General features: G+C 34.4%; 1 protein-coding gene across 2 annotated transcripts; it reads right to left on the bottom strand.

The window, feature by feature from the left end:
- Nucleotides 1–16372: 16372 nt before the first annotated feature.
- On the bottom strand, nucleotides 16373–21850 carry LOC131047197 (disease resistance protein RUN1). 2 transcript variants are annotated; one of them, XM_057981056.2, is made up of 6 exons: nucleotides 21134–21850; nucleotides 19833–20970; nucleotides 19423–19698; nucleotides 17436–19297; nucleotides 17023–17152; nucleotides 16373–16914 (listed from the first exon to the last, which is right to left on the bottom strand). In XM_057981056.2, exons 4-6 carry the CDS (start codon nucleotides 19068–19070, stop codon nucleotides 16673–16675), a joined length of 2007 nt encoding a protein of 668 aa, XP_057837039.2. In that variant the 5' UTR covers nucleotides 19071–19297; nucleotides 19423–19698; nucleotides 19833–20970; nucleotides 21134–21850; the 3' UTR covers nucleotides 16373–16672. The 2 variants fall into 2 exon arrangements, with proteins under 2 accessions (XP_057837039.2, XP_057837038.2); XM_057981055.2 differs by having other exon boundaries at nucleotides 16373–17152; nucleotides 21134–21849.
- Nucleotides 21851–23207: the final 1357 nt, after the last annotated feature.

Raw genomic sequence — 23207 nt, forward strand, 5'->3', positions numbered from 1 at the left:
GCACAGATACAAAACAAACATTGACATAATACTCACACGATGACCATTTACCAATCAAACCACATAATCAACATCAACAAATCAGAAATTGTCTTTAAAAAGGATGCATCCTTCCTTACCAAAACAAAGACAAAAGTGACATTTTCTTTGACAAAAAAATTATGATTAAGCTATCAAATACTTGGTTGATTTGTGAGTACAATCATTCGTTTATCTGTATCGGGATCTTTCAGCATTATTTTGTATCATTTGCGCATTATTTCCGATGAATTACTGGGGCATGTACTAATGGTGTCTACGTGGGAAGTTCACCAAGATACGTGATCTTATGCCAAATGCAGTCATAGATCATTATGGCTTGCTGACTACAATGTATACCTCGACCATATGAGCATGAACTATTACCAAGGATCCTTATTATTTATTCTTTATGTATATACTGTTTGTTTGCAGGAACATTGCTCTTCCTTTGGTTCCTCCTACCTCATCCAAATTGGATAAAGGTTTTTCTCTCTTAGTACGGTATGCACTTGTCTCAGGATATGTTCAGCCTAAGATCAAGGAGGACGGTCCAAGTCATGCATGAACGGAGATAATCCTTTTCTGTTTCGCAAGCAATACTCAAGTCAACTCGATCCATTATATCAAGTTGCTTGTATTAACTTGCTATATCAAATCCATGTAAGAAATACTTTGGTCATCTTGAATCTTTATGTCAAGTTGCATGTATTTTCTTACAACATTTTAAAGCTCAATGATGAAAATAGAGCACTATGGATCGTCATCTCATCTCATCTGTATATATTGCATTTTGTTGCATTCCACCCATCCATACATTCATAATAGCTGCATATCATGCATACATAGTCATAATAATGCATACTCTATTTTACTCATCTTCTTCCATAGGACTCGGTCCTAGTCCTCCATATCTTCTATCTAACATCGAATCCCCACTCACCCTCCCTATCTTGATCATCAACATCATCCTAATCCCTTCATCGCTTCCCATCCTCACTCATCCACAAAATTAAGCCAGTTACCCTATCTGCACAGGTACATCGACTCCCACACACCTAGACTATCAACAGATACTCTGATCAAGTATCTTCGGGTCTCAACAGGTAATCGATCATGGTAATCCTAGACTACATCAGGCATTTATCATAATGACCTAGTCTCAACGGGGCTGCCATGATTCCCCACAACCATCCATCACATGCACACACTATCAATTGATCAACCAATCAAACACAATCCAACAGAGAATTACATCAATTGTTTACGTCTCAACGAGAATTTTTCTTCATATACCTTGACTTCATCGGGCAATTACATCAATTGTCCAAGTCACATCAGGTCACTTTGATTCACTTACTCAGACTTTATCCTGTCTAAACAACCAACTGACATCAGCTGTCACGCTTTGACTCGACCGGGGCAATTTAACCAATTGCACCAGATTGTCCAACCAATTTTGATCAATTATATAGCATCAATCCAAACCCCACACTACATCTGCTATGTATCTCTTGCATGACCTCAGGGTACTCGCTGGCTTGTTGTTTCTTCATATTCACTCCATTTTCTCCCATTCTTTCATCATTAGTTCTAATTTCTTCTATTCTACCTCCCCTCCACTTTTCATTCTTTTTCGAGAGATCGCCCGATTTTTCAAAAAAAATCGGCCCATCTCTCGAGGGGGCATACCACCCATTAAATTTACATTTTATGGGGCATTTCTTCACACCTATTTTTCTTTCTTTGAAACAACGCGATAAACTACACCATCTCAAAGAGGGGCAAATGTAGTCACATAAATCTGTCCACTTAATTAAATGAATATTTAGTATTTATTTGATTATTTAACCATCAATTAATAATTAATTAAATTAATATATTTAATTAATTCATCTTAACCCTTTTCTCCTATTAATTAAATAAATTATTCAATTTATTTGATTTATTTCACTTAACCAAATTCAAACCATTAATTAAATAAATAAATCATATTTATTTAATTAAATTTTCTCTCACATTTAAATAAATTAATATTTATTTAAATTCCCCCAAAATCCCACCTCTCACATTTAAATAAATTAACATTTATTTAAATCACCTTTATCCTCTACCCACTTGTATTTTCCTACAAATGCAAGTTGCACAACTATTTTAAATAAATCATTTATTTAAATCACCTTTATCCTCCACCCACTTGCATTTTCCTACAAATGGAAGTTGCACAACTATTTTAAATAAATTATTTATTTAAAATCCTATTTATCCTCACCCACTTGAAACCTTTAATGGTTTCCCTTAAAGTCTTCAAACTTAATGGCTTCCTTCTAGAGTCTTCTCAAACCTTTAATGGTTTCCCTTAAAGTCTTCTTAAGACTTTAATGGTTTCCCTTAAAGTCTTCAAATTTAATGGCTTCCTTCTAGAGTCTTCTCAAACCTTTAATGGTTTCCCTTAAAGTCTTCAAGCATTTAATGCTTTATCTTCCTTTTTCTCATTTAAATAAATTAATATTTATTTGAATATTTACCCAAATGCAAATTACACCATTTAATTGAAATAAATGATTTTATTTAATTGAAAATACCAAAATTTCTCCCACTTGCATTTTCCTACAAAATCCACTTGCATGCCTAAACCCTTTCTAGATTCTTCTAAACCCTTCCTAATTAACCTAATCCATTCCCTAAATATTGTCACATTCCTAATCAAATTGGAGTCACTTCTCAAAGACTCCAAAGTCTTTGAAAAACAATTAATGCTTTGTGTGTTCAACAAATTAACCTCTAAAGTCTTCCAAACCACTTATGGCTCTTACATGACCATTAATGGTTAATTCCACTTGCACCCATGGTTAAGGACTTTGACCCCTAACTTAACCCTCATGTAACCCATGTGTCTCTTCAAAGCATTTATTTCTTTGACTAGGGTAACCATCATGTCCCCTCAAGCATTTAATGCTCCTTATCTCTCCTCTCAAGCCTCCTCATGGTGACACTTGTCAACATGGGATTGGGTTGAAAGTCTCACATGGATTGAATATCTTTCAATCCTAACCCTTGTTAAGATTGCTCAATCTTAACCCTTCAGTTCCCCATTTCTTCTATAAACAGAACCCTTCTCCTCAAGCAAAGAAAGAAGCATTAGAGTATTGTTGTTATATTGGTATTAGCATAGAGTTTTTTCATAGCATCACTATCTACACTTGCATAGCATTTGCTTATCATATTCAACCATCTTGAATCTCCATATGGCATCCATGGCTAGTGCTAAAAGCTGAGAGCTACACTCATTTGGGACTTGGAGAGGGGAGAAACAAGGGAGAAGCATCGAAAGGCATCATGGAAGCATCTTAGGGAGGCTCTTCTCCTTTCTTTTATTTTGTTAAACTTCTTTCATGCTTTTTGAAATCTCTTTTGATATGTTTGGAATGGTTTTTAGTTCTTTGTTTTGTTTTTATGGTTGAAACTAACTTATTAACATTGAACTTTGTTGTTGCCTTGTCCCGATTTCCATGACATCACTACCATTTTTGAGAACCTATCTACCACAACATACACACAATCGTGGCCTCTTTTGGTGGCAAGAAGACTAGACATAAAGTCCATAGAAACGAAATGCCAAGGTTTTTTAGGAACAGGAAGTGGTGAATACAGTCCAAGTTTATGACTGGTAGGCTTAGCAATAGCACATGCAGTACAAACTTGAATATACGAAATGACATCATTTCTCAACTTTGGCCAATATAAATACCTCTGAGGTATAGCAGTAGTCTTATCTATGCCAAAATGACCAACAACCTTACTATAGTGAGCTTCCCATATCAACTTTTTGCATTCTGCATTGGGCACACAGATTTGGCCAAGGAGACAAAGCATTCCATCCTGGAAATATAAGTCATTAACTTGATGTCCCTTCACGAATTGATTATAAACATCTACAAATTCAACATCATTCTCATACAAGCAAGCCCAGGCTTCAGTTTGATGACCACATGAGTCCAATACCATAGTTATAGCTATAATCGGAAGCCTACTCAAACAGTCTGCTACTTTGTTAGTGCTTCCCTTCTTGTGGTGAATATTGAGATGAAATTGTTGAAGATAGGCTGACTGTCGTTGATGTCGATCATTCTGTAAATTCCCTTGTGTTTGAAAAATTGAAGAGGGTTGTGCTCTGTGTGGATGACAGTCTCCTTACCCAAAATATAATATTTCCACTGCTTACAAGCTTGAACAATAGCATATAGTTCCTTGTCGTAAGTGGCATACCGATGCACTATATCAGAAAAATTTGATATGCAACTGGGTGACCATGTTGCATGAGGACTGCTCCTAAGGCATATTCTGATGAATTAGTTTGTATTTCAAATGACTATTGCAGGTCCGGATGAGATAAAACTGGTGCAGAACATAACCTTCATTTTAACTCCTTGAATGCTTCTTGTTGAGCACCTCTCCATTTAAACTTTGTTTGTGTTCGCCCCTGCAATGACTGATTTAGAGGCTAAGATAAATAGGAAAACCCCAACACAAATCTGCGATTAAAGTTTGCCAACCTGAGGAAACTTCGTAACTCTGTGATATTTCTAGGAGATGACCAGTCCTTAATCACTTGTATCTTCTCAAGATCAACATGGACACCTTCATTGCCAATAACATAGCCTAAATATTTGATACTCTACATACCAAAGCAACACTTTTCTTTGTTTGCATAAAGCCCATGATCTTGTAAAGTTGAGAGAATTTTTTCCACATGTTGCAAATGTTCCTCCCAAGTTTTTCTGAAGATGAGTATGTCATCCAAATATACCACCACAAAGGAATTAGTGAATGGTTTGAGTACATCGTTCATCATTCTCATGAATGTCATTGGGGCATTTGTTTGACCGAAAGACATCACTAGCCATTCAAACAATCCCTCTTTAGATTTGAAAGTTGTCTTCCACACATCAGCTGAGTCAATTGGTACTTGATGGAATCCCGATTTCAAATCAATTTTTGTGAAGAATCAGGCCCCTCTAAGCTGGTCCAAGAGGTCATCTATTCAGGGAAGTGGATACCTATTTTTGATTGAAATTTTGTTCAAGGCCCTATAGTCAATACAAAGTCTCCAAGTTCCATCCTTTTTCTTTGCCAGAACAATGGGACTGCCACAGGGATGCACTTGGACGAATATGTCCCTTCTCAGTCAATTATTGTATTTGCCTCTTAATTTCATTATTTTCTAATACTGATCTATGGTAGACTGGTTCATTAGGAAATGGAGTTCCTGGTATCAAATCAATAGTGTGTCCTACTTGGCAGTGTGTAGGTACCCCAGTTGGTAACTTAAACAGATTCTCATATTTTATCAAAATTTGATCCATTGATCTTTTCTGTAGTGTTGTGGTGTTTGTAATGGCATGGGAATTATATACTAATTTCCTTTCTTCTTCAGAACGAATCATCAATAATATGAATGTTCCCATTTTGGCAACCAACCTCCTACATTGCTTAGCACTAATCAAAGAGGTAGAGTATGCAGGGCTTACCTCTGGTATTTCGTATTTCTGCTCACCTAATCTAATTGTCACGCTACGAGGCCTGGACTCATAAACAACACGGTGGTAGTACATATATGGTTGTCCCAATAGAACATCACAAACATCTAAAGGAGCTACCTCACATATTACCTCATCTTTGAAAGGCTTTATAGAGTATGAAAGGCAACACTGCTGGTGCACTTGAATATCTCTCCTTGACTTACCCATCCCAATGAATAGGGTTGCGGGTGTGCTATTGTTTTCAGATTCAATCTCTTCACAATCTCTTCTCATATTAGGTTCTTTTGACTTCCACTATCAACAATAAAGTGCAAGGCTTTGCCTTCGACCCACATTTGTGAGTGGAACAATCTTTCCTCATCCTCCCAGGGCAATATCTTTGTAGTAGCTACTGTTGCATATGGATTAGCCTCAATGACCTGTTCATGACCTTCTTCTGTGCAATATTTTGCCACCTTAGGTTTTGCCTTGTCCTCATGCATCTCCATCATTAAATTTTTTATATTTCTGCAATCTTTTGTTTTATGAGAGAGACTCTTATGGAATTCACACCACATACCGTTCTATTGTGTCTTCTTTGTACCCCATGCCTTTTTCGTTGGTGAGTTGGGAGAAGATTCCTTGGAGGTTTGTTTCCATGAAGTTTTGCTACCTTCACCCTTCCATTTCTTGTTTGCGAAGTTATCCCTCCTTCCTTTCTATTTGAATTTCTCCTCAATTTTTGTAGCAAATTTATATGCACTAGGTAAAGTCTCTATGTTGAAGAATTCCATTTCAGTTTGGAAATACCTGTGGAGTGCAATTTGATATTTCAAAACTCGGTGCTTCTCACAATCTTTGATGCCAAGCTTTGCTTCTAAAGCATGAAACATATTAGTATATTCTTGAACAGTTTGGTCGTTTTTCTATTGAAGCAATTGCCACTGCATATTTTTTTGTTCATATGTATCTACAGGAAAATATTCTTCCTTTATGTGCTCCATGAATAATCCCCACGTGGGGTTTTGATAAAAAATAAAAGTACTACCAGTTTCTACGGCCTTGGATGCTAACTTTACTTCCAACAAATCTTTCACATGATTTTCAGCTTTGAGGAGAGTGAAATTTTTTTTCTCTTCATCTGAGAACTAGTTGACAGAGAAATGCCTTTCTAGTTTTGAAACCCAATCATCAACAACATCCACATCAATCTTTCCTTGAAATGTGGGTATATCAAAATTCACTTGCACCTTGAATGGTGTATACCCTGTGAATGGTGGGTTTTCTTGTGACCCATGACTTTCCAGCATTTGCTTGAATTGCTCCATCATTTCTTCATGTTGTTTTGTTAATGCATCTGCAACCAACACTTTAATGTCATTGTCCGTCTGCAACTTAGCCATTTGCGATCGTGTGCGTCTCAAAGGAAGGTAGTCTGAAGGATTCCTTGTTTCCAACCCCAATCTTTGATATGTTGATCACGTGCGATATGACATACAAGAGAAAACTTGATCTGATACCACTGATCCGAATTATGGATTCGGATGACAACACCTGAGTGAGAACCTACGGTATTAAATGGATTTGTTTACATGAACAAGGTAAACACAGAATTGAAGCAAGCCAAAAAGTAATCTATTCAATTTGAAAATCCAACATATATCAGTTCATGAGATTTCAAGGGTAACCAAAACCCCTTGAGAATCGAAACCCAACGGTCATATCTGTTTATTTACATAATAAAATCCAAAACTACAAAAATTAAAAAAAAAACTATATGAAATTTTGTCCTAACTTTAACTAGACATAACTTTCTACTCAGGACTTGAAAGTGCGAGCCGTTTAACTCGTTGGAAAGGTCTCCAAGAGTTGAAGGCAAATTCTTAAAAGAACATGCCTACGACAACATTCTAAAGGACAGGTTAAAGTTTCAAGGGTTGATAATGCCTCGAAGGCCTTCAAAAATGCCAATTACTAACATATAGAAAAACTATAAAAAATATGAAAATATTTTTTTCAATAATTCAAATTTGTTTATGATCAATACAACTCTTTCACAAGTTTGCCCAAAAATTATATATATATATATATATATATATATATATATATATATATATATATTGAATTAAATGACACTTTCACATGACATATTATGTGTTTACAATACAATACCACCAATTCTTCTTTGGGTATTGTCTCCTGAATTAGCAAAATAATTCAGATCAGTTAATGAAAGTGATCTTTCCAATTTGGGGTCGCTGCGTGAGGAAAGTTGAGAGATTCAAGTATTTGTCCTAGGGAAGGTTTAGTGGCTTTGTCTGGTTGTAGAAAATAGAATTTGTATTGCAGTATCCACTACTAGGATTCACTTGCAGAGCTATTATGGATGTCATATTCAGGTGCTTAAAAAATAAAATATTTCTTCACATCCTTCATATGAGAATGTTTTTAGTAGCACTTTATGTAATAACCAAACCTCTCAACACTCAACATTAATAGAGGAGATATGCTCGGTCTATTCCATTAATAGAGAAGATATGTATGGTAGTTTTACTAAATCTTAAAGGAAGACTATGGGAGGAAATTTTATGAGGATAATTTTTTTGGTCTCTCTTATTCAATAGTAGCAGTAACTTGATAACTTTTTTTTAGTAACTATTACATATTTTTTAATTCTAGCAGCAGTAGCTTGATAACTTTTTTTAGGTAACTATTACATATTTTTTAATTCAATCAATTAAGAGTATTGATATATCTTCATTCACATAAAGTACACAAGCTAAATTGGGATGTATTATGTTTGACTTGCTAGCATTTGATTGAAAATCTAGCACTTTTCCCCAACTAATGTTTTCCTAGATGCTAGCCAACATTAACTGTCATGTCTGCAATTAACTCACTATTACGATGTACAAAGACATTGATGGGAGTAACTTTTTAACAACAAACTCTCAAGACCCTTAACAACTATCTAAGGAACCTAGTGGTATGAGTTGAAACTGTGTCATACAAAAAAAATCAGAATTGAAATCCATTACTGCAGTGAGCATTGTGTTCTTAATATATGTAACAAGTACTTTAAATACTTTTTTAGTTTATAAATATTATTTTTAATATTATTTCTTACATTTCCTTTCTTTTTTACACCAACGTGATAAACATTTTTGTAAAGAATTTAAAGTATAAGTGGTCTGCTCTATTTAGTTTATATTCTTGTATTGGGATACAACACAATTGCTACTTATTTGGTATGCAGATTGGAGATGCATCACACAAACATAGATATGTTTAGAGATTCTTAAGAATGCATACAACTTATTACTTGATGGAGCAGATTGTGCATCAATGTTGCTTCACTATCTAATAGATACAATTTGCTTCATTTAATAAACATATTTAAAAACTATAGATGGATCTAGAGAAATATCAAAGAAATCTGGGTTCAAATATTGTTATAAAAAATACATAATGGAAATTCATTATTAATCAAGAGTAGCATGACAAATAAAGACAAATCATTACAAGTAACTAAACAATATAATGAATAATTAAAAAACTCAACAACTATTATTGAGCCGATAGGCTCTTAGTATGGGATTTCTTGCCTGGAAAATTGTCAGTATCTCATAATAATTTTTTCCGGCCATTGTTCCTCGTCTTTTCTGCTCGGAAAATTGTCAGCCTGAAGGTTATTTGCATTTCACGGGCATTAGATTGTTTTTTGGGGCACGTTTTTACAGTGGCCTCGTAAATGTAAAGCAAGTGGTGTCATTTTAATTGCATAGGCAAATATAAAGTATGTGGTGGCAAACATTTAGGGTACAGGACATTCAATGAGATTTATTAGCATTGTTGTTCGCATTAGGCTCCTTTCCTAATTGCTTAGTTATCAAGTTTATTATGCAGAGCAAGTTGTATAGAACAAGTTTTTTTAATTGTTTTCTGGAGGTGGGTGTTGTTTCGAGTAGAGCAGTCCAACAATGAGAAGATCAAGTGTTATATGTGGCAAGGTGGAGACATGTTCAGGTTTTTCCTAATACAATTTATTAAAAATGATTTCCTACTCGCTGTTGTTCCCTGCACAATCATCTTCAAAGGTGCTGTTGTAAGTTGTTTAGAAGGACGATCAACAATAATGTCGAGCGCAAGGTTTTGTTTATTTGATAGCTGGAAATTCTGTAAGTAGGTAAAAAAAATTCATTGCAAGCCCCTTTGCATTAGTATTGATTTTTTTTCAATGGCATGTATGGGCTTGCAGCTGTATTTCCACTTTCTACTCTACATCCTCCAACAATACCACACTTGATCCTTGTTTCATCTGTTTGTCTCCTTAGTGTTTTGGTTCACTATTGATTTCTTATTGTTCATTGTTTTTGCAAGGTGAGTATCTGAAAAATGCAATGGTGCTCTGTTTTCATATAAAATCTTAATATTTGTTTTAGTAAACCTAAAGGATCGATGTTATCAGGCCTCTTTATAGCACCAATAATGAAAATTTTTTCTTGGATGTTATACCATCGGGTTAAGGACTCCATCTGCAACATAATCGATTTGAAATTCTTCAAAATCCTCTACAACGCCTAGATTATTCTTGGACTCTATTTGCAATATATCTATATAGATATTGGGCTGCATATTTGTAAGGTGGCAATTGTTACATTTACCCTTGTGTCGTTGTTTATTTTATTGGTTGCGGCCCTTTCGTCCCTTTCTATATAGATATTTGCCTGCATATAACTAAGTTATCGATAGAGACTTTTTTAGGTTGTGACACTTTCATCCCTCTACTCCCCCTCATTACTAGAGCTCCCATTCATCTTCCCTACCTTCTGCAACTTCTTAGTTTGGTTGTACCTAGACATGGCCCTCAAAACACAGTTGAGAGAAATGACATTTTGAGTGCACCCATACTTTTCTATTAGCTCAGACGTCATGGTGGCATCCTCAATCTTCCTACATGCATAAACATTGACATTACCTTTGCCAAAACTAGACATTTCCACCCACAGAAGGAGAGCATCTTTGTCTTCCACATACGATTTTTTAGCTTGAACCCAAATCAGTGTTACACATTTTCAATTATTTTGCTTGAAACCCAACTCAAAATTTCCTCTACCAATTGTACTTAAAACCTATATCAAGTTTCCCATTATTTGTCAGACCCATATCAGTGCTCTAGGCTCGTTCTTGACCTCCAAATCCAACAAAAAAAAACAAGGGGGTAACCGTCTAAACTTTCCTCTCAAATAAAATAATGTCCTTTTCTTTGTCATATCACCTAGTGCCCATTTGACAACTAGGCATTCCACCCAATGGTTGGCAGTCCTTTTAATTCCATTATAGGTTGATAGTTGATACTGGTTCTTTGGAGGACTTGTGGGACGTAATGCTAAAGCAAACACGGGTAAAATGCCTCTACCATACTTAGACTAATTCAATATCATTGAAATTTTTTTGTATGTGTATTGTTTGTGTACTCTGTTGTATCTTATTTGTTGTTCTTTTCTCATCTGTTTGTGTTGTATGTGTTCACAATGAGCTTAATATGATATAGTGTTGTGTGTGTTGGTAACTAGGCATTGCACCCAATGGCTGGTGGTCCTTTTAATTCCCTTATAGGTTGAATGTTTTGTTGTGGATTTATGGAAAATAAATTGATTAATCTTTCCTTAATTATTAATTTCTCTTTGATTGTTTAAACTATTATTTTAGATTCAAGTGTCATAAAAAGCGAACAAAGATAGTAATGGCAATTTATGTTTGACTTAGACTATTACTTAATTGAAAATTAGTGTGAATTCTTGGTTAATAAGAGATCCAGGGGTGCACCGTGATTTGAATCTTGTCCAACTATGGGATTATATTTTAATTTTATTGTAAAGTGGGTTTTTCTTCATTTTTTCTTATGTGTTTATTTTTTAACTTTCTGGGTAGGCGATAAACCTTGTATTCGCCTATTAAAATGATCATCTACTCTCTCCAACTCCCATTGATGCTCATGCGGCTTAACCAAATGATTAAATTTAATCCACCACGAGTAATTTATTTGAAATTTATTTTAGTTCATGCCTCACACAACTCTTAGATAGCATAGCAGTTGACAGTGGAATCTAGAACTTTTAATAAACTTTGAGAATTTAGCATTTTCAAATTGGTAAAGGACATTGTTAAAATTTGTTTGGATTGGAACACTTTCCATAATCCTTAAATCTCTCACACTCTGGGCATTTGCCTGCATTATACACATACATTTTAATTTTGATTTTATATTCCATAATCATTTTCGTTTACTTTTAGACAATTATAGTTTATTCAACCATATATACTTACAAATAAGATGAACATAGCAGTGGAGGTGTGTGGTTAGTGATAGTTTTTGGTCAAATGTGAGGTACATCACATCTATTGTTCTATGTGGTTTCAATGTAATAAATTTTGGAGATCTTGACAATCCTAGTGATTTTTATCTCTTTCAAAAACTATTTGTGTTTCTATTTTGGAATGACAAAACAACAATCTCTGATTAGATTTACTACAACTAAATTTACTTGTAAGTTGCATACATACCCTTATTCTCCATAGATGGTATTTCTATGGCATGCATTTAGGTCTATACAGAATCATAGTATACACTCATAAAGGCAAAGAGACACTCCTTATGACTCCTACCACATGTTTCCTCATTTATTGATTAGGCTCTTATAAATTGAATTATTCTAGATGAAACAAATGTCCCATACAACTATGCTTTAATTTAAAGTTGTTTTATAATATGTGTTATTTGCAAACTAATTCTAAACATACTACAAAAATACTGATTGTAGATATTGTGCGGTTACTTGACTTATGGTTGTAATTTCTACAATCACTGAATGTCCACATAGTAGAAGATGGGATTGGTATGAATGACATTGAGGAAGAAGAAAACGACATAGAGCTCATAACTCTGTTCTTTCCTCAACAAATAATACTTTGTTTTCCTGACTCGTTGTATCTATTCATACAACTCTTTGTCATATGTTCACTATGTAGTGATTTGAAGAATCTATAGACTGTTAATTTTAGATCGATCTTTCCTTGTCTCTCACACTCAAAAACAAGTATTCTCTATAGATAATACTCTCATTTCTTACCTATTGTATCAATTCATACAACTCTTTATTATATGTTCATTATGTAGTGCTTTGAAGAATCTATGGACTGTTCTTTTCTCAACAAACAATACTCTGTTTTCCCGACCTGTTGTATCAATTCATACAACTCTTTGTCATATTTTCATTATGTGGTGATTTGAAGAATCTATGGATTGTTAATTTTAGATCGATCTTTCCTTGTCTCACACACTCAAAGTCAAGTATCTATATTTGAAGGTTTAATGCACTCTTCTTTCATAAATCGAATCTTTGACTATATAGTAGATTTCTAGAGATTATTTATTCATGGCGCTTCTATAAATCTATCCTTTGGTTCAATTCTTATAACACTACAAATTTGGAATTATAGTTTGAGGGCATTAACATTTCGCTATTTATAGTGATATTTTGTTTGCCTTTCTTCTTATTCTCTTTTATTGTTTGAAACAATAAATTCTAGACAACTTGCTGAATCAATTTATTAATATACTTATGTTTTCAATGTTAATATATTTTCACAATTTAGAGAAATTGTATTTGTTGTTATTTTTGAATTAGATTGTATATTTCTTGATGATATCTTCTGAGTGTTCGTTCTAACATTTATGCTTACATTTATATTTATAAATATTTTATTTCGACGACATTAACATATCTGCTGTTTACAATGATTTTTTGTTTGCCTTTCATCTTATGCTCTTTTATTGTATGAAACAATAAATTTCGGACAGTTTGCTGATTCAACCTATTAATATACTTATGTTTTCAAGGTTAATAAATTTTCACCAATTTCATTGTTATTTTTGAATTAGATTGTATATTTCTTGATGATATCTTCTTGAGTGTTTGTTTCGAACATTTATGTTCACATTTATATTTATAAAAAATTATTTCCATTTCTAAAGTTCTCATTCTTATGGTTGTGATCATTTTATCTTTCACAGTCTTCATCTTTGTTTCCTTGCACATGGTGATATATTTCCCCAAATTCTTTATTTTTGACTCATCTTGTCCTTTAATCTTAATTGTGAATGATTATCTTCATTATTGAGTGTAGTATTGAATTTTGTGTCCTTTTTGGTAGTCCACAAACCATATATGACATCCTGTTTGTTATGCTTGATGATTGGTTACTGACTAAAATTGTTTATTAAAGCCATTCACTTAGACTGCCTTGATTGCTGCAACCTATGCATTTGTTATTGACATTTATTATTGACATAAATGACAATGAGAGTTTATTTCCTCAACAAATAATACTCTCATTTCTTGACCTCTTGTATCATTTCATACATCTCTTTGTCATATGTTCAATTTGTAGTGATTTGTAGTCTCGCTTAAACTGCCTTCGATGCATTTTTTGTAAAGGTTTATTATTGACATGAAAGAAATAATCTCTACTTCTTGACTTGTTGTATCAATTCATACATCTCTTTGTCATATGTTCATTATGTAGTGATTTGAAGAGTCTATGGACTGTTAATTTATAGATCATTCTTTCCTTGCCCCAAACACTCAGAATCTAATGTTTGTATTTGAAAATTTAATGCACTATTCTTTCATAAATCAAATCTTTGAATATACCGAGAATTAGGAATCTGTATTGATAGATTTATAGAGATTATTCGTTGATGGCTATTGTGTCAATCTATCCTTTCATTCGGTTCTTATAACGCTGCAGATTTGCAATTATAGTTTGACGACATTAGATACCCGTTGTATACAATGATCTTTTATTACCTTTCCTCTTACTCTCTTTTATTGTATGTAACAGAGATTTTCAGACAACATGTTCAATCAATTTAGAAAAATACTTATGTTTTTAGTGTTGGTACATTTTCACAATTTCTAAAATGATATTTGTTATTAGTTTTTACTTAGACTGTATATAATTGCTCGATGGAACATTCTTGAGTCTTCGTTTCTCTGCTATATACAATGGTCCTTTATTTGTCTTTCCTCTTATATTGTGAAGCATTCAATGGAACAAGAACAATGATTAGAATGCACATCATAGGATCAATTAGGCAACATGATCATCTAGAATTGCTCTCTTATTTTTGGCCATGTCACCCAAGCAATTTCTTTGTGTCGTGTTGTTTGTTGTCTTCATATTCCCTATGTGCAATATGTCTTGTATCTATTGTTAAAATATGGATTTCCTTAATGAACTATTGAAATGTGTATATGTATTGAAGTTAGTATGAACCTTTTAAATCATAGATAGCTGGCCACCCATCTATGGATATGTATGTTGCATATGCATAAACATGCATTTAAATGCAAATTATATTAAGACAGACAAAAATATTTAAAAGTATATATCTACATGTATACATGTACATTTTTATATGTTGCGTATGTGTGTAGAAATCTATGTATAAATACGTGTAGATGATCATCTATATATCTATATACATATATATACATCGCAATTCTAATGTAAGTATTTCCATTATTGCAACACTTTATCCAGTCCATTGCATTATTCTAGATATATGCTTCTTCTGTAATCAACTTTTATGTTGACCAATACCTACACTGATTGCATTTTGCCTATCTTTTTCCAGGTTCCTCTATATCGCTTGAACCATTTGAGACAACTGCCAAAGCTTCTTCTAGATACATCACTTTACTTATTTCTGATTGCCAGATTTTGGGGTCATCTTACCACAAAAAACTCTTTTCGACATTTTCCACTCCAACCATCCTTTTCTCATTGTAATATACATAATACACTTTTTCCCTTTTATATAGATTACTTCAACCTATTGCATGTCTTAATTACTTTTCATTTGCACTTATCAAATCTATTTTTGTGTACAACTTTTTTTACTCAACAGACATCAAAGAAGCTCTTTACCATAGTTTCCAACTCTGAACATATTTTAAATGTGTTAAGGCTTTCGACATTCTACAATTTTATAGCTGTATGTTCTAAAACTTATAGTTATTTTGATCGAATGCAGTAAAAATCATGATTTTGGCGTGCATTTAATGAGACTTTTAAATTTGGCGAGTACCTATTGCGGCTCGGGTTTTAAAGTTCCAAACTGACCCATATTCAGGGTATTTATATACTTGGATCAATGCACTCCACAAGTAATTAAATGTTTAGATAATTTAGAATTAAATGTTAATGTTTACGATACTCGCAAATACTTAAAACACTTTTCACCTTTCTACTAACTTAAAACTGAATTGACATGTACATTAGCCTTCAGATTTCTAAAATTTCAAAACAATTTTTCTCATTACATTAATCATATTGCACTCGCTTTCTTCTATATGAAATATGTTCCGGTTCTCTATTTCTGTCTATTTTGGTGCCATTTACATATTAATAGACAACCTAAACATTGCTTGCCTATCGGCGCCCCGTAGCACGCAAAAAAAATGTGCAACTGCTAGTTAATCAAGGGTAGCATTACAAATGGAGACAAATCCTTACAAATAATTAAAAATTATATTGAAATTATTTAACATCTTAATAAACAAATACTATTTAAATTAAATTAAGAGCATGTTTCAAATTTGTGACCTATACATATATATTTGATTCTTTGCTTTGTAAATTGTATGATATCTCTCAGCATATTTTACATAGATTTTACAAAATATAGATATACTAGTTATATAAAACGGTTAAATGAACACATTTCTATTATTGCATTACATTTAAAGCTTTAATATGCCCTTTTTATATTATACCCCAACAGAATTTAAGAGTCAATCAAAACAACATACATGTCTGCATGATCAACTAGGCACATAGATTATTTGGAAGAAATGAGACATCTCTACTATAACATGAAATCTACAGGCATGTATTTAGAGTGCTCATCAAATTAAGGATACAGTAATGTTCATCTACAGGCATGTATTAAGAGTGCTCATCGAATTAAGGATTCAGTAATGTTCATCTACTTTACAAGGAATGCCTTCTAAAGAGCCACAACTGAAACTCGTAAACCACCCCGTGCACGGTCATTTTCTCTTCTACATCCTGCCAAAGATTAATTTGAGCATAGCCTGGGCTTTCCATTCTTGGCCCCTGTTTACGGTTACTATAAACCCATTCTTTAATGCATCTAACGGAGCCTTGGGAATCCACTGTTGGATATCTTGCTGTGCACGATTTACTTGTTCTTGACCAGCAATAAAAATGGTGACCATCCATGCTCCAGGTACCACTTGGGTCTCTATCAAGTCGTCAGGAGGAAGGAGAATCCCCAATGTTTCTGGGGCACCGGAAGTTTCGAACAGAGCACAAACTATGATTGCACTAAAAGTGGATTGCTTTCGGAAGTTGGAAATAAAAAACGGGTTAAGGTCATTGAAATACTCACGGATTCCACAAATCGCATGCGGGCCACCAGCAGCAGGCACCAATACTGACATTAAAAATGACCATTGAGCAATTTTATTCACATCTTCAATTGCTTCCCCAATTACAACTGTAACCTCTAATGGAAATCTCTGCATCGGAAAAAAAAGAACATTTTTCAAACAATTTTTCTGTATATATGCATACATTTTCATCAGTATTTAGACTAATCAAAACTTTAAGGTATCATCTCCATTCAGATGAAACTTTTCTTTAGAAACTTCTATTAAATGTATTTAAGAAAGAATTATAAGGGAACAGTCACAGACGAACTTGGTGAAAATATTATCAATCTTGAAGAAGCACATAACTTTAAGTTCAGTTCTTGTCAAAGAATTAACATATTTATTTCCCCAAGGGCCTAGTTTTATATACCTTCAACCTGGGAATGTTGTCTTGTATAATTTTCTGGCCTCCTGAAAGATTCAAGTACTTCAATCCTGTCAAGTTTTCAATGCCTCGTAAACTGTGCAGCTTCCAACAATGATGAAGGATAAACCTCTCTAGGCAGCTCAGACTAGCCAGATCTTGCAACACTTCAAGCTCAGGGCAGTGTCTTATATCCAATATTGCAAGCTTGGAGGCCATATTAGAGCTCGCTGCAATTATTTTGAGTCTTGTACAAAACTTTAATGTAAGGGATTTAAGTGCCATTGTCCATTCCAAATCCAATTCAGTTAGATTTTCCATGGATTCAAGGTGAAGAGATTCAAGGCTGGGCCAATGCTTTCCATAAATTGAGATTTTGGATGCACCTTCTTCTCCGCCTGAAAGATGCAAATACTTCAATCCTTCTAACTTCTCAATACCATCTATATTCCATAGATTCAAACATCCACTAATGATAATGCTCTCCAGGCATCTCAGACCTGCAAGATTTGGCAACAGTATAAGTCGGGGGCAGTTTTCAACTTTCAGTGTTGCAAGTTTTGTAGCCCTATCAAAGCTCCCAGATATTTTTATCAATCGTCTACAGGATCTAAATGTAAGAGACTTCAGTGTTGTTAGACATGTCAGGTCCAATTCAATTAGATTTTCCATAAACTCAAGGTGGAGAAATTCAAGGTTGGGGCTATGCTCTCCAGAAATCGAGAGTTTGGACACACCTCCGTCGCTTCCTGAAAGATGCAAAGATTTTAAACCTTCGAACTCAATACCTTTTGTGTTCTGCAAATTCCAGCATTCATTGATGACAGTCCTCTCGAGCCCACTCAGATCTTCCACATCGAAGTTCCCCAGATCAAAGCTCTCAATCTCAAAGCTCCCTGATAGTGTTTTCAATTTTCTACTGTAAGCTATCAATCCAAGTTGTTGGCACTCCTGTATGTCCAATGTAGCAGGGTTTGCATCCATATCAAAACTTCTTGATATCTTTTTCAACTCACTACAAAACCATAATGTAAGAAAATTAAGCATGTTAACACATTTGAAATGCACTTCAATCAGATTTTCCATGGATTCAAGGTGGACGGATTCAAGGTTGGGGCAATGCTCTCCAGAAATTGAAAGTTTGGATATACCTCCTCCTATGCTTGAAAGATGTAAAGTTTTCAATCCTTCGAACTCACTACCTTCTATGTTCTGCAAATTCCAGCTGCCATTAATGATAGTCTTCTCAAGCCCACTTAGATCTTCCACATCAAATCTCCCCAGACCAAAGCTCTTCACATCAAATCTCCCTGATAGTGTTTTCGATTTCCTGCTATAAGCCATTAATCCAAGCTGTTGGCATTCCTGTATGTCCAATTTTGCAGGTTTTGCACACACATCAAAACTTCTTGATACCCTTTTCAATTCACCACAAAACCTGAATGTAAGAGTGTGGAGTGTATTGACATATCTCAAATCCATTTCTATCAGATTTTCCATAAATTCAAGGTGGAGACATTCAAGATTGGGACAATGCTCTCCACTAATTGAGACACGGCATGCAAGTTGCTGGTCACAAATCTGCATGGTTTGCAGGCTACGTGTATGGAAATCAGAAGAAGTTGACTCTCCCCCATCCATCAAAGACACTGTGCCACTTAATCTGAATTGGCATAAAATTAATCCTCTGAGTTTGGTAAGTTTCTTGAGGGTTTCTGATAAGGATCTCCCTGTAGCTAGGATGCGATTTCCTCGTCCAGTTTCCCTTTAATGACTAGATATTGCAACTCATTTAACATTTCTAATGAGCTGGAAACTTCTTCCAATGAGATTTGTTGAAGCACCAACTCTTTCAACTGAAGAGGAACCTGAAATTTGGGCGTAATTTATCTCAAATTATTGAAATTTGAAACAATCTTCACAAAAAAGGGTTCTGAGAAGGCATTGTCAACTCTTAATCAAGAAACCATTTATGATGAAGAAAAAAAAATACCTGTGCACTGTCGTACCACAACCTTTTGAGACATCCAAAGACAATTCTTAAGCGCTGCAAATTTTGCGAAGGAATCCATGAAGGTATACTAATGAGTTGCTGTTCACGCAGGTAAAGCTCAAGCGATAGTAAAACTGTTGATGTATCAGGGCAGTAATCTGAGTTCCCTAGAAAGAATGTAATTCGACCACCAACGGATGAATCAAAAAAAGAATGGAAACACCTGAAACTATGGTGATTGATCTCCCAGAGAATGTTTCGGAATCCTTTTAATTCCTGCATTAAAAAATGAAGGTCAAATATGTGCTGTCTTAGGGAAAAGAAAGAAATCATGCTGCAGAAAAATGTCGTAGGTTTTTAAAGAAATGAATATATTCAAATGGAGTGTGCATCTACAGTGAGGTTCACACCATAGATTTAAGATCTTGGGGGCACCAGAAGCGACAAGGTCGCCTTTGCTCATCTGCCATTTCTCTCCCAAAATCACGGATATGGTCATGCATTCTCAGAACAGTAGCAGGTTTGTTCATCATCAACCATTTATCTTCCCAAAAAGTCATTTCAGCATCATCCTCAAAAACAAGACACTTATCCTTTAAAATCTGAACAGCAAGATCTGCTTTCCATCCTGAACCCTCCCATACCCTTATTGCAGTGCTCTTCAGTTTTCCAATAAAGAAACATGCAATATCCATAAAAATCTCTTTTCCCTCTCTGTCTAGAGCATCATAGCTTATTTGAAGCCTTTGTTTTATGTCTCCAGGCAGCGTATTACGAACTTTATCTAATTCTCTCTGCCAATAGCGTTGCTCTTAACTTCCAGAAACATGCCTGCCCAACACTTGAAGGGAAAGAGGCAAACCTCCACACCCTTTCACAAAGCTCTCTACCAAGTCCTCAAATCCCCTGGATGGATAAGGTTGTTGGAATGCATGCCAACAAAAGAGTTCTCTGCTGTGCTTATCATTCATTTCTTTCATCCTATATCTAAGAGTAATTGAAGCTTGAATGAGCATCCTTTCATCCCGGGTGGTAACAATTACTAAACTATTAGGATTCAGGGTATGCCTATCTGTCACTAGTAGAGCATCTAACTGACCTATGTGATCAATATCGTCTACAACAATAAGGAAACACGAAAGGAGTGCCTTTCCCAGACGATACCTGAGATAACTTATTCCTTCATCTGTACTCTGGAACTTGGGATGGTCCTCCATGAACAGATCCTTGAGGAGCTTAGTTTGCAAACAGGGCAATTCACCTTTTGCAGCCGCTTCTCTCACATCAAACAGAAAGCTTGATCTATCATACTCTGAACGTTTGCGGTTGAAGAATTCTTTGGCTAAAGTGGTCTTGCCAGAACCCCCAATTCCAAATATCCCAATGATCTGAAAATTCTCTTTTTCTATGTGCCATCTACACTTGCTTTCAAAATCATCAACAAGTTCATCCAATCCTACCGAATGTTTTGCAACATCTAAAGGAGTTATCCTTTCAACCTCTTTTAGCACAGCAGACACGATAATTTCACATAGTTTATCATGATCACTGACAATTTACAAGAGAAAATGTGTAGTTGATCAGAAAATCATTGTGCTAGGCTATAAGCAATCAACTTTGACAAATGAAAAAGATGTAAACAAATATACAAAATTTCAGTGGAAGTCTTAAAACTTTCACTGCAAGATGAAAGGAAAAGAAGCTGTCTTACTTATCATGTCTGTTGCATTCATAGCCAGAGATCAATGAAACAGAATGGAGGGCTTGTTTCCACACCTCCAATTGGCTGAGGTATCTGCCTTTCTCTTTATAATTGGAAAATGCTTCTGCATACACACCCTTTCCAATGTAGCGGAGATCGGAAGGAGCCACATCATAAAAGACAGGGATAATCTTTACCCCAGATTGGAGCATGAGAACAAGCTCTGCTAAACACCAAGCTGATTTCGCATATCCCTGAGAGAAGATGGCAATATGAATTGATGCAGAAAATATAGCGTTTTTTAGAATAGAGGGAATTGAATCTCCCAATTCAATCTCTTGAGAGTCAAGAAATGGCCGGAAACCTGTTTTCTTGATTGAATTGTAAAGTTGGAGGGCCAGAGTATGTTTGACGTCCGGTCCCCTGTGATTGATGAACACATCAAACAATCTTGAAGAAGCACCTGATCTCCCCCTTGTGTAAGAATGTTCATTCTCATTCAAAGAATCATATTCCACAATTTCTGATGGAAATGATGAAGAAGAGGATGCCATGAATGAAAAACTAAAACTCAAATTTGGCCCAAAAGATGGAAAAGATTGATGTAAAACCAGGTACAGATTACCGGTTTGCTTCGGCATATCAATAAATCAATGATGATTCTAACATTATATGTAGAATATTCAATTTCAATGACAATGTCCCCACTTCCTAGTTCCTTCTCGTTAACGAAATTAACATCAAGCAAACAATAGAAGAATATTTCCTTTAAGACGGTAAAACAATAAAGAATATTTCCTTTAAGACAGTAAAACAATAAAGAATATTTCCTTTAAGACCGTAAAACAATAAGAAAGGGTTTAACAAATAAAGATCGTAAAATAAGGATGTAAAATAGTAAGAGTTTAAGAAATTAAATACCTTATAAAGGTTTTAAAATCTGAGAAGGAAATATATAGGTTGACATATATACATATCTACTTAAATACATTAGGATCTCAACAAGATATATTTAGTCTAGAAATTGTAGTATGGTAGAATTTGGGTAATTATGAAATGGAACAAATTAAGAATGAATAAATGCTCAAGATTTACGCATAATGCTGTGGAAGTAAGGGTAAAGGACACAGAGTTAATGACACATTAAGGAAGAGTATAGGATGATGGGGGACAATAAATAGCAAGATGGATTACAGTGTGGCAATGTGATGGAATGTCAAGAGGCCTCAACGACCACTTATAGAAATCAAGACAGATAAGAAATTGGATTGATGGGTGGCAATGTGATGCAATGAAGACAGATAACTATTTGGGCTATAATAATATACCAAATCAAGCTATAATAAATTAGAAGACAAAATCAGCTAAGTGTGACAAACATACATTCTATTAACAATGATGTTGTAAACTCTTAAAAAAACATAACATAAAAACCCTATTAACAATGATGTTATAATTCTATTAACAAATTCTATCACTAATTTTTTAAGGGTTAAAGGCATCACCGTTACAACTAAGGGTTTAACAATGATGTCGTAAACCCTTAAAAAACCATATAAACACAACCACTCAAAATTAACAATTCTCTGCTTAACATATGCATGAGTATTACATAAACCCTAATGGGTTTTTAAGGGTTAATGACATCATTGGTTTTTAAAGTGTTTACGACATCACTGTTACAATTAGGGTTTAAAATTGATGTCATAAACCCTTAAAAAGAATAACATAAAAACCCCTTATATTAGCACAATAAAATAAATTATAACGAATATTAATAGTGACGCTTCAAAATACCATTTTCATATTCGAAATGGAGCATTTTTTAAATTTTTTTTATTATAGCTATCCATTGATGTTTGAACATAAGATTATATTTCTCTTAACAAATTTATGTGTTTATGAAAACAAACTTTAGTGTTCATAAACATCCAGTGCAAAACAACTTTAGAGAACAAGCACCCTTGAAAAACTACACTAACAACTTTAGAGAAGAAGCACCCAAAAATTTAGAGAACATCAATGTTACACATTATGGAAATAATTAATAGTTTAAAAACAACAAAAGAAAAATGGAAAATAG

The sequence above is a fragment of the Cryptomeria japonica genome, chromosome 7 (genome assembly GCF_030272615.1).
Source record: "Cryptomeria japonica chromosome 7, Sugi_1.0, whole genome shotgun sequence".
NCBI lineage: Eukaryota > Viridiplantae > Streptophyta > Pinopsida > Cupressales > Cupressaceae > Cryptomeria > Cryptomeria japonica.